Raw genomic sequence first — 12,506 nt, 5'->3', positions numbered from 1 at the left:
TCAAGCTATGATGAGAGTTAAAAGTAGCTGATTTGATAAAAATCTGCCCAGAGCTGTTGGTATATTAAAAAGAATCTATATTTTATTAAATTAAAACCGGAAGTATTCATTAGGATTCTTTAAAAGAAAGGACTATGGTAAAGGAATGGGTGAGGACTAAAACACTTTTCCTTTGATACATTTAATTCTGCCCATCAGGCTGAGGCAAACCCGTTCACATGATTATTCTGTGATTGTGAATAATAATGAAGTGCACAACTCAGGAGACTGAACAAATGTTGACTTGGATCAGGGTTTTCCCCGACTGCTTATTTTTGTGATGAGGAAATATATTTCTGCCAGCATTAAATCCCACAACAAAAAAAGACCATGTATTCGGTTGATCGTATGTATGTGCTGAAATTGCAAAGAACAAACAATATATTTCACTCAGTCTGTATATTTTGAGTTTTTGCATTGATTTTTACAGATAATTTCGAGATACATTCGACTGTGTTCACCGACTTTTAAGAGAACGTTTTCCTTCAGAGACCCAAACTTTAACCTGGCGTGCATTTTTTAAATTTCTCTTAGCTAGTTGGGATAAATAGAACCTAATAAGTATGACAACTAAACTTGCAAAAAACGATGTACTCATATGTGGACAATCAGACTTGTTTTAAAATTCAGTCCCTGAATGAGGCCAACAGGTGAAAAAAGTCAGTGTCATGGTGATGACGGGAAAAAAATGGAATGTCTTCATAAGAGGGTCTCAGGAAGTTCATTTGTGACCTGTGCAACTTAATAAAGTAAAAAAGTAAAGAAGCCACTGGTCTGTTCTATAAATTACAAGACTGCTGTGACAAGCTGGATCCTGCATGATGTGCTGCTCAGAAATTCTAGTCAAAGCAGTTTGACGAGGTTAACGTTCAACATCTGAGTCATTTCTCATTGACAAATGGATCGATAGACAATGCTAAGAATCATCTCAGAGTATGGTCTTTCTCTGGTTTGGAAGGTCCAAAAAAAGAAGGTTGTGAAGGGAATAAGAGAGACAATAAGATAAAAAAAACAGGACATATACCTCCAGTTTACAGGATGACATAATGTTGCCCTGCTAATGAGTAAGAGACTGGGTCAAAGTTCACGTATAGCTGTGAGCGCCTTGTTTGTCTACTGGCTAACGGCGCCAACTGAGAACAAAGTTCGAGTTTATTTATAAATTGTATTGTATTCCAGGCCGACAAACTAAACATTGACAACTTATCTCAGGAGTATTTTATTACTTGGTTCAAAAGATCGATGCTGGTACAATCATTGTCATTACAGTCCAGTGTTAGCACAGGTGTACACACACACACACACATATATACACACAAACATAAACAAACATAGTGCTTCATGTGCAAAAATAAAAAGATTAACAATCACCTATGTTACAAAGCTCATGTAAAGCAGACAGTGACAGAGAGTATAGCGATCAGCAGCACAATGTAATGATATGTTTGTTCTTAAAGTTGTATTATCTCAGGTTACGCTCAGCAGAAACAGCACAAACCTACACTTCCCTTTCATTTTGTGAGAAACACGTCTCAAACTACTTGTTAAGACAAAAAAATGCCAAAATGATTTCATTGCACTTAAAAATCTTAGCAGCTAAATGCAAAAACCGTATAATTCAGTTAATTACTGACCGTGATACCATATATGGAAAGTACCTTTATCTTCTGTTGATGTAATATAGAATAAGAGCAGCACAACTAGATAGTTATTCCTGATAAACCGTGTCCAGTTCACTAAACACTTCCTCATGCGGTTTGGTGGATTAGTGCAATGTTAAATGTGATGCTGCATGGAATTAGCTGTATTATGCTGCAGTGGCTTCCTGTTACTCCTCCGGGTCCACGGGCTTGATCCTGATGTGGATGCCATTGAGCGAGCGGAGAATCAACCTGGGAACCAACTCGGGCTTATACGCTGGATCCTCGATGAGCTGGTATCGCCCGAGTGTCTGGGCCACCGCGATCTTCATCTCGTTCATGGCGAAGTTCTGCCCAATGCAGTTTCTGAGATTCAGAGATGACATGAGGCGCAACATGAAAGGAAAGCAAAGGAAATAAACATCAAGGTTGTGTGTGACTCAGTTTTGTATTGCACTCAATTCACCTTTGGCCTAATTCACTCACACATTTCAAAAACGTGTTTTTTATTGTGTAGGTTAAAGGGTAAAGCTGTAAACCGAGAAGAGCGTTCATGATCAGGTGGAGGACAAACCTGGGTCCGGCTGAGAACGGCACAAAGGCATGAGGCGATCGCTTGGAGACGTTCTCTGGCAGGAAGCGCAGCGGATCAAACACCTGACGGAACACAGACGTGCATCTGTCACTCATCTGACTAAATATGTTTCAGACGTTTCATTCAAACGGTCAGTGAAACAAACGGCAGTGAGGTTTCTATCCAAGCGACAACACACACCATAGAAATGAAAAGTAAAATGACAGCATAACAATCTATACATACCCAAAATGCTACTTTCTTGTTGTTGTGCAGAATAAATAAATAAATATAGAATAAATATTTTATCTGAAATCTTGATAAAACTTTTGTATGGTTTTAACTTTATGTGATTTTCAACGGTGCCTCCTGGTGGAAAATGTCAACTGTTGCAGCGTAGGCTATATTCTCTTCAAAAATTTTGTTGCAACTGAAAATTAAATAAATACTTAAACCCTAAACTTTGTGTGTTTTTTGGCCATACAAAAGTGTAAAAAGTTCAGAAATCCACTCTGGAATAGTGTTTTTCTTCAGGCTAATGATAGCAAACACCTGCTTTCTGCAGCCTTCAGCATGTTTGTTTTTGCAACTTCACCTTTCCAATATTCTCATGTGATCACAAGGAGGAGAAAAGCATGTTGCTCTGAGTAAAACAGCACATTCCCCAGTAAAAAAAATAACAAAAACAAGCAAAAAAAGGAGTTATAACTATGAAAATATAAATTTTATGTTTAAATTATCTATGATTTGAATTAAAATCAGCATGCATGAGTGTAATTACTGTGCTTTTAATCAAGTCACAACTTCACACATCTAATGCTGTATCATCTATTCAATACGTCATGTTTAGAAAGAGGTCATCTCTTCTTACATCAGGGTTTTCCCAGACTGTTGCATTTCTGTGAAGACCAAACACGCTTATTCCAACGCTGACACCTAGAAATAAGACAGAAGAGTGTAAAGGAGCAGGACAGACACATTCACTGCGTGCACGGCTCCTCCTGCGTCGGCAAGCGGGAGGAGCTTTAATTCACTGGGTGATTATTTTTTCATTCAAACAGGTTCAGCCTGTGAAAATGAGTCATTTCTACAAAGGACAGGCGGTGTTATATCACATTCCTCTTAAAAACGGACATTAACAGTCTCACCCATCAGTCCATTCATAAAACTTATTTTTCTCACTGACCTGCTGGTAGAGAACGCCCATCAACAAAGGTCATGGGTTTAGTGGTTTTTCTGGCCATTCCAGGCACTGGAGGGTAGAGGCGAAGGGATTCTTTTATGCACATTGTGGTGTATGGGATTTTATTGAGATCCTCCCTGGGATAAAAGAACAAATAAACATGATCCATAAACTTGAAGCACCGCCGCCACACCCATTATAGCGCCGCGACCTCTGCTCTACAAGCACCCACCACTCCATGGACTTCTTGCCGTGCAGGACTTCGTTGACCTCCTCCCTGCAGAGCTTCTGGTGCTCGGGGTGGCAGGCCAGGCTGTAGAGGATGAAGGAGATGCCGCTGGCCGTGGTGTCATGGCCCTCAAACATGAACGTGTCCACCTCCGCTCGGATGTCTTCATCTGAGAGACCCTGCTGCTTCTCGTCCTGATGGAGAAACCGAGGCCAAAATGTAACAGTTAGCGAGAAATATAGAAAGTTTAACAGCTGTAAAATTCTGTTCTATGTGGACCAACGCTGTAAGGACTGGTTCATGGTTTTTATAATCGGCCTGCCTTGTCCTTTTGACAGGTCTAAACACACAAAACGGGTGAGAGCCGTGGTCATGCCAGATTGTCAGGCTGGTCAGAGATGTTGACACGAACCATAAAGTTTGGATGCCAAATGGTTTTATGTAATCCTTATCAGATTGCTGATTTAAAAACACAAGCCTGCCCGCTGCTTTTGTGCAAGAGGTCGTTGATATGAAGAAAATTACACACACGGCTTTGGCAGTTGGTCGTGCTTGTCTCAGCACTGTGATTTCCCACTTCCACTAAAATGTTTTACCTTTATTCGTTTAGCTCGGGTTTTTGCAGGTTAATAATTGTCCAGGTAATGTCTTGCAGCGGCATAGTCTGAGGTCCTTAAAGTTACACAATTGTTTGCTGGGTGTAGTTCAGCGGGTGTTTCTTGAGGTGATGGTTGATGCATTAGATATATAAACACACTGAACAAAAATGTAAATGCAACACTTTTGTTTTTCTGCTCCCGTTTGTTTTTAAGCACTGAACTCAATCGTCTAAGACTTTTTCTATGTACACGAAAGGCCTGTTTCTCACTTGTTAATTAATTAGCTGTTTCATAGTTTTATAGGTTATGATTAAATGTGATAAATGTGAGAATGTGGAATTTTGTGAAGTCATGAGAGAAAAAAGTGGCATCACTTAACACACTCTTGCAAAAAGAAGGATGTCCAGAAAGTCCAGGTATCTCTTGGCCTGTACGCGGGTCAGCTCAGTCTCCTCCTTCAGTACTTCTCTCCTCTGTCTCAGAACTTCCTCTGTTAAAGGACGAGAAGTGGGATGAGAATTTGAAGCGACACTTTACTACACACCACAATGCAGAAAGTGAACTCTGTGCTGATATTTGACAACTGTGTGTATTAACTAATAATCGAGCGCTTACGTGTGTGACCGTGAGCCACCTTGCATGCTTTTCTGAACCTGTAGCCATGAGGGCTCAGGTAGAAAACCAGGTCGCTGTGGTACGGAAACATCCTGAACCGCAAATTAGCCAGCTGACTGAGATCATAAACTGCTTTGATGTAAGCATTGGTCCCACTGAAATGACAGTTTGGGCAAACATTAATAACATTTCTTGATTACGGCAGTGACTTTAATTAATCGAAAAGGAATCAAATGACCCGGCGCAGGGAAATGAAACGGACGGACTGACCCCTCCTTCTGGCAGTTGCTGTTGCAGCTGAAGGCGCACTTCATGATGCTGTCCAGTGTCATGAGGCTCACGTGTTCAAACAATTCGAAGACCTCCTTGGTTTTTGCATATTTCTCCCAGTTATCCTGGCAGCAGTGAGAAAACAGATGTGATTTCGCTTCATGCTCCAGGGACATGCTGTTTAACACTTGTGTGCTTTTCCAGCTGTGGTGCAAAACAAGTCATCTGCCCAGCGTTCGCCCCCACAGGTTGATCATTGTGTTTCTTACTTACTAAGTGACATATTTACTAACTATAGATTATAATATGTAACTGATTGTCGTACCAGCATTTGTTCCACAGACTCTGACATCAACTTTGCGTACGGTTTCAAGACATCATAATGGAAACCTGGAGTCAAAAGTCTGCGGTGGCGAAACCACTTCTGGCCTGCTGACACCAACAGGCCATTACCTGGAGGCAGAGGTGGAAAGTGTTTCAGTGGCTGAAGCAGCTCATTAAATACAAAAAAATCAAATTAAATAAAAACAAAAGAAAGAAACCAAACTTACAAGACAAAATGAAAAGCAAACCATACTTTGCTGTTTCATTTGTAATTCTTTTAAGAAGACAATGAACCCGAATGAAGTACACCAATATCTTTGAGATACAATAATCTTAATATTATTATCATTAGAATCAATTAAATGAACTTAAATAGTACTCTTAAGTCAACAAAAATTCCACTGTGTAATTTATTTCTTTGATTTGTAGATCAGTCAAAAGAAGCTGAGGAAAAAAGGGGTGAAATCTTACCGATCCAGGGCACCAAAAACCGATATCCCAAATCATCTTTCGGCTCTGTGAGGAGAGAAGCGCCGTAATTGTTTTCCGTCATGTTTTTAGGGTGTCTGACCACATTGTGTCTATTATAAAGTATGTACCTGTAGACGCCATGACAGTTTTGGCATAATCCGGATGGTGAATGTTGATGACACAGACAGAAGGACCAAACCACAGTCTGAAAGCGTAAGGGTGCTCCTTCCCCCACATCACCATCTTCTGCAGATCTTCCCCATTTTGCTTGAACTAAAGGAGAAATCACAACAGGTCAGGCTTAAAACACTTAAGATCACCTTGTGATGTTTACCAGTTGCGGAGCACTTGTTTGCTTTCAAAAAACAGATTCCTTTTTAACCTCAAAGGCCAAAAAGTATCAGAATAAGTACAATTTTGCATAAAAACTGCTTCATCCAACTCTGTGAATAGTAAAAAGCGGGGTACAATCTCAGTGTGTCGCCAGTTCATCACAAGGCAAACATACTAACATTCACACCCAGGGGAAATTTTAGGTTAATCTCAAAAGCACAAGCAAAGACATAGCAATACCAGGGCGGGGGGCATCCTGGCATGCAGGGGGAGAACATGCAAACCAAACCTTAACCAATTTCAAATGGTCTCAATCATGTTTAAAAGTCATTTCTCATCAATCTTTAATAACCACTTATTAAAATACACATTTTTGTGTGAAAAAGGTAATAAAGTTTTGCTTCTTGTGCAATTTAGCAGTGTTTTAAAAAGTTAAAATAAATAAGTGAATAAGTCACAATTATTACCTAATAAGTAGAAAAAATGAATGCCATGCTCCACTTTTTTTTCAGTTATTGTATTAAAGTCCCACATTTTAATGTTGCATTAAAAAAATAATTAATACTTCAGCAGAACTCTTTTTGACAGCCTATCACAGTGCATGTGGTCAAACGGTTTGTAATAATACACAAATAAGAAATATTTCATGCAGAGCAAGTCTTGACAGTCCATGTTAAAATGCTCATATTTTAATATATTTCACCCAAAGATATTGGGCAACATTATTTCTCTGTGCGTATTTCGAATTTTGTGCATCGTGTTTTGTTTATGCGTGAAAGAAAACACCTCGCGCGCATTCCAATCAGCGCAAAAGGCTCGCGGCAGCAGGAAAAGTCTCTTTTCTGAGTTTACCTCGCGAACGTTGCCGAACAGCCAGTGCTTCGGGGGTCCTGAGAAGTCCTTCACTCGTCTGGCCGTCTCTTTCTTCCTGGCCAGGAAAACGGCCACTTTGTACGCGAGCACGACCAGACAGAGCGCGGCGAACAGGAGCTGCGCGTGAGAGAAGCCCAGGAGGAGAGACCTCTCCGCCCAGCCAGCCATGATTTATATCTGCGTAGTTTCTGCAACAGCACGGCCTCAAGCGCTGAATACCTGGCACTGATCGATACTTCTGATGAGCGGAGAAGTTTTAAAGTTGTGGTGCGTGCGTGGCTGCGCGGTGGGCGGAGAGTCCGTCCTTCCTTCACGCGCTGACGGATCGTTTGGAGGATGGCTCTCTGGACTGGGATGAGATGAGAGGAGCTCTGCAGGAGCCAGGAAGAGCAGGGGAGAGTTGGCCTGTATGTGTCACGGAATTCAAAAGTGGGGAAAATGCAGGGGTGTTTCTAAGAAATCCAAGTTCTAAGAGCTGAAGTTGGGGGGGGGCACTCTAATTGATTAATTTTTTTTTTTTTTTTTTTTAAATATTAAAATATATTAAATGTTTCCCAAAACATGCATTTGAGGCCAATGATGTGAGTATTTTGGATTGTCTGCTTGTGTTTGCCCTGTGATGGACTGGTTAACCTGTCCAGAGTGCACCCTGTGACCCTGAGCTGAGAAAGTAACATGAATGTAGAGATAAGATAAATCAGAATACAGCAGCTGGAGGGGTGGTGTCAGAAACAGCTGCCCCTGGAAAAACTTATATATACATATAAATATACATAGAGAAATTCCTCAGAGCAATCTGAGAGAGACACAAACAGTATCTAAAGCAGGCGTTGCATCTTTTCAGGAAGCTCAGTCCTACTGTGAAAAGCATTCTGTATGTTCACTTCCGTTCTTATAGCTTTTCTAACACCTTACACACTTTGCAGACGTTAAGCTTACAAGCCTAAAACAGAAGCCGAATGGGGGGGCCGCACCATCTGCTGCTACACTCCGTCTTCCCATTACCCTCTATAGTACGGTGGGATTACTGAATGTCAGAGCATCTGAAGCACCTTGAAACTTTTGCTCAGCACTATAAGCACAAGTGGACTAAAAGACAGGCTCTGGTGAACGTCTGCATTTCTGTGAAGGTTTGACTCATGTCTCATTCATACTGCGAAGGACAAGTCAGCTTTTCCATTATTGCACTTTCCAAAGATTGTGTTTGTTTCACGGATCTGCTTCGTCTTAAACTTTAATTTATCAGGATGCATCCGATGAACTCAAGTTGAGCTTTCAACCGACAAATGAGTATACGGGTAATTTATAGTTTGCTCAAATATTTGAATAATAATCTTGTAATATCTACATAAATTACAGTTCATGTGTACATTTGTTTGAGGAAATGAAGTTGCTGACGTAGCATTTTCCATAAATCAATACCAGTCCTAAAGTAAAAAGCAAAATGAAGGTCAATCAATTAAAAAAAAAAAAAAAAAACTGTGTGGGTGGGAGACCTGCTAAAATTTCCTCTGCATGGGCTGTTGAACCACTTCCTATTTGCTGCTTCCTCGATGTGTACTCTTTGTTGTGTCTCTCAGTGTCTGTGGTTTGGTTTTGATGAGTAGTAACTCTACAAATTTCAGTATTTGGTTTTGTCCTCGTTTCTAGAGACGCGAGCTGCGAGAATGTTCAGAATGTTCATGCAAAACGGTTTTATTTCTATTTACCTTCTGATTATTTGGAATTCATCCATCATCTCAGGAAACTGTAAGTAACTTACATCATACACATATTATTAATGTTTTTTTTTTTTTTCACTTTCATTGGAACTTTGTGCGAATAACAGAGAAATGATGTTTAGCTTCTGCAGTTCCTCTTCGTTTCTTACTGGGATGTGAGGCGGTGATTCCATGTCGACCTGTGAAGAGCCGCTCAGACTCTTTCAAATGGTTTTACAAGAAGAGCGACCAAAACGACCAAATAAAAATATTTTTTCAAGATAAGAATCGAAAACGGCGTTACTCTCTCAGCCATAAAAGAGGAAAAGTTAAGGGTGATCGCTCCCTGGTCATTAGCAATTTCACTGAGCTCGATCAAGGATCATACTGGTGTGAAAGCTGTGACCGAACCGAATGCAAAAAATCCACAGTTTTCAGAGTGACGGAAGGTATGGGATATTTTGACTGTTGCATGTTGTTCTAATAAGTTCAATTAAATTGACTTGCTGTATTTGTTTTGCCATGTACATTTTTTAACTCTCTTTCTGTTTTCCTCAGACATTTGGGAGGAAACTAACAGAACAGTTCATGTTGTAGAAGGCAGGACTTTTGAACAAGTATGTCCGGGTGAAATAATCCCCTCAAAATGGACTTTTGAAGCACAAAATCTTCGTGATAAATCCTCACTTGGACCAGAATCAAATGCTTTGACTTTCAACAAGAGCATACGTATCAGAGATGTGAAAACAGCCCATGCTGGTCGATACACCTGCTGGACGAGAGGCTGCCGCAGAGCTCAGAAGCTTCTCACCGTTTGCTTGTGTGTTCTCACAGGTACGAACACTCTTGTGGGTCCAGGTCGTGTTTGAGGCTCTTTTCTGAGCTTAGTTTGAATATTCGGTGTTTCTCGGGTACTCCCACATTATCAAAACTTTACCTTACAAAGCTTTTTTCACTTATTGGCAGCTCACCAGAGAAATGATTCATCCTCTTGTGCCTTGACATGTGATGAGGAATCAAGGTAAATCACTTCAGACACGGTGATCAATACTTCTATATCATCGCATGTAGAGCCAGATGGGTCTTTACTTTGCAGTTCGACACAAACGTTTGATGAGAACGCAACAGTAACCAGCAGTTATGTTGCAGTAAATTCATATAACACAACAGGTGGGTGTTTTACCACATCTCCACACATCTAATGAAGTTTTTATCCTGAATAAAGTGATCACCCTTTTTTGGTTGTTGTTCCTCAGGTACAGAAGAGCCCAAATATCGGACTCTAGTCAGATATGTAGTGCCCATGGCTCGTGTTCATCACACTTTCCATCTTCTTCTTTAGATCAAGACTGTGGGCGGGTGGGTATTGTTTTCTCTGTTAAACTGAGACTTCCTTCCTGTTTTTCATTTTGGCTCTTCAGTTGTTGTTCTGTGCTGGAGGTTTTCTCCCCTTTAATTTGAAAGCTGTTTCTGTATCTTTTTGTCGTAGCATATTCAAATCGCTGTTGCTGTGGAGGGAATGACAACGTAAGTGTTGGATAATGATCTCAGTCCATCGTGTGTTGTTCTGTTTGGATATTCAAATGTCGCACTTTTCGCCGCAGGCGGAAGAAGAGACTTCGGTGGTCTACTCACCCATTGTTATCAGGACACAAAACAAAGCAACTCATCATCGTATCGCTGAATCTAATTGTATTTATAGAAAAAAAACCCAGGTTGGTGACAATTAGGTCTTGGCCTATGACTTCACCCGGTGTGGATGACCCCGTTGGTGGTGTTTCCCCATGATGCTCAGTACCATGCCATGTCTCCCAAATTCATGTGACGAGAGAGAGAGCGAGAGAGAGAGAGAGAGAGAGAAAGAGAGAAAGAGAAATAGAGAGAGGAAGAGAGAGTTTGTGTGTGCGTGTGTGCGCGTTCAATTTCGTTGAAGGCGCGGCTTTTTTTATTTTCTTAAATATTGATTTTTGTTCAAATACAGCTGTAACACAATGTGTTGTTTTTGTGCACATTATAAATAGAGATTGATTTGACTGATCTTCTCCTTTATAAAAAGTAAAGTTAGATAGATAGATAGATAGATAGATAGATAGAGCACACTCGGAACCAGCGACAGGAGAAGCTGTAATAGCGGCTGGCCACAGAGGGGACGATGAACAGCAGAGCATCAAACCAGCTCTGTTGAGATGTATGCTATTTTGATGGCACTGAGGTGGGTTAGAGAGAGTCAGACAAACTTATATGATTTTCAACGGTGCCTCCTGGTGGAAAATGTCAAATGTTGCAGCGTGTATTCTTTTCTAAAATTTTGTTGCAACTGAAAATTAAATAAATACTGAAACCCTAAACTTTGTGTGTTTTTTGGCCATCCAAAAGTGTAAAAAGTTCAGAAATCCACTCTGGAATAGTGTTTTTCTTCAGGCTAATGATAGCAAACACCTGCTTTCTGCAGCCTTCAACATGTTTGTTTTTGCAACTTCACCTTTCCAATATTCTCATGTGATCACAAGGAGGAGAAAAGCATGTTGCTCTGAGTAAAACAGCACATCCCCAGTAAAAAATAACAAAAACGTGAGAAAACAGGAGTTATAACTGTGAAAATATGAATTTTATGTTGAAATTATCTATGATTTGATTTCAAATCAGCATGCATCGGTGTAATTACTGTTTTTAATCAAGTCACAACTTCACACATCTAATGCTGTATCATCTATTCAATGTATCATGTTTAGAAAGAGGTCATCTCTTCTTACATCAGGGTTTTCCCAGACTGTTGCATTTCTGTGAAGTCCAAACACGCTTATTCCAACGCTGACACCTAGAAATAAGACAGAAGAGTGTAAAGGAGCAGGACAGACACATTCACTGCGTGCACAGCTCCTCCTGCATCGGCAAGCGGGAGGAGCTTTAATTCACTGAGTGATTATTTTCATTCAAACAGGTTCAGTCTGTGAAATGAAGTCATTTCTACAAAGGACAGGTGGTGTTGTACCACATTCCTCTAAAAAACGGATAGTAGCAGTTTTACCCATTAGTCCATTCATAAAACTTATTTTTCTCACTGACCTGCTGGTAGAGAATGCCCATCAACAAAGGTCATGGGTTTAGTTTTTTTCTGGCCATTCCAGGCACTGAAGGGTAGTGTCATGGTGGGAGTGCCGTTCGACCCAGGCGCAGAGACAGAGGCAAGATGAGGTGTGCAAAGGTTTATTCAGAGCAAAGAGTCACTAGGACTGCAGCCTGGCTGCAGTGCCGCAGGTTGGCTTAAGGCGAGGTTGTGGCAAGGTCGTGGGGTGGCGTGGCGTGGCGAGGTCGAGACGTGGCGTGGCGAGGTCGATGTGTGGCGTGGCGAGGTCGAGGCGTGGCGTGGCGAGGTCGAGGCGTGGCGTGGCGAGGTCGAGGCGTGGCGTGGCGAGGTCGAGGCGTGGCGAGGTCGAGGCGTGGCGAGGCAAGATCGAGGCAAAATCCCTTACCGAGATGTGCTGGGCAGGAGAGCGCTTCTGCAGCAGCACGGCAGACCAGAGAAGATAACGATCCGGCACGGACCAGGTGGCTGGGAGAGGCTTAAATAGGCAGGCAGGGTGGCGGTCCCCAGCTGACTGTAATGAGTAATCGGCAGGACCCAGGGAGACTGGGACCGCCCCCTAGCCTGCCAG

General features: G+C 41.4%; 1 protein-coding gene and 1 long non-coding RNA gene across 2 annotated transcripts; one reads left to right on the top strand and one right to left on the bottom strand.

Annotated features, from left to right (window-relative positions):
• Positions 1-1,285: 1,285 nt before the first annotated feature.
• Positions 1,286-7,464, bottom strand: cyp4t8 (cytochrome P450, family 4, subfamily T, polypeptide 8). The gene is made up of 12 exons (XM_030103419.1): positions 7,130-7,464; positions 6,073-6,217; positions 5,945-5,989; positions 5,475-5,602; positions 5,150-5,274; positions 4,880-5,034; positions 4,648-4,754; positions 3,669-3,859; positions 3,440-3,573; positions 3,125-3,189; positions 2,254-2,336; positions 1,286-2,045 (listed from the first exon to the last, which is right to left on the bottom strand). Exons 1-12 carry the CDS (start codon positions 7,316-7,318, stop codon positions 1,868-1,870), a joined length of 1,545 nt encoding a protein of 514 aa, XP_029959279.1. The 5' UTR covers positions 7,319-7,464; the 3' UTR covers positions 1,286-1,867.
• Positions 7,465-8,723: 1,259 nt separating this feature from the next.
• On the top strand, positions 8,724-11,188 carry LOC115397203 (uncharacterized). The gene is made up of 8 exons (XR_003932445.1): positions 8,724-8,899; positions 8,994-9,299; positions 9,409-9,684; positions 9,817-9,871; positions 9,947-10,020; positions 10,107-10,209; positions 10,340-10,377; positions 10,455-11,188. It is a non-coding gene; the product is annotated as an uncharacterized LOC115397203 (long non-coding RNA).
• The last annotated feature ends 1,318 nt before the right edge of the window (positions 11,189-12,506 follow it).

Source organism: Salarias fasciatus, chromosome 11 (assembly GCF_902148845.1).
Source record: "Salarias fasciatus chromosome 11, fSalaFa1.1, whole genome shotgun sequence".
Lineage (NCBI taxonomy): Eukaryota > Metazoa > Chordata > Actinopteri > Blenniiformes > Blenniidae > Salarias > Salarias fasciatus.
The sequence above is the reverse complement of the archived record's forward strand: the minus strand, read 5'-3'. Positions and strand labels throughout refer to the sequence as shown.

What these genes read in the sequence shown, in the direction of transcription:
- cyp4t8 (XM_030103419.1), bottom strand. Translation starts at nt 7,318, where the DNA reads ATGGCTGGCTGGGCGGAGAGGTCTCTCCTCCTGGGCTTCTCTCACGCG. An exon ending in AGTCTGTGGAACAAATGCTG is followed by an intron (nt 5,275 to 5,474) that starts GTACGACAATCA and finishes CACTGCTGCCAG; the next exon opens with GATAACTGGGAGAAATATGC. An exon ending in CAGTCTGGGAAAACCCTGAT is followed by an intron (nt 2,337 to 3,124) that starts GTAAGAAGAGAT and finishes GTGTTCCGTCAG; the next exon opens with GTGTTTGATCCGCTGCGCTT.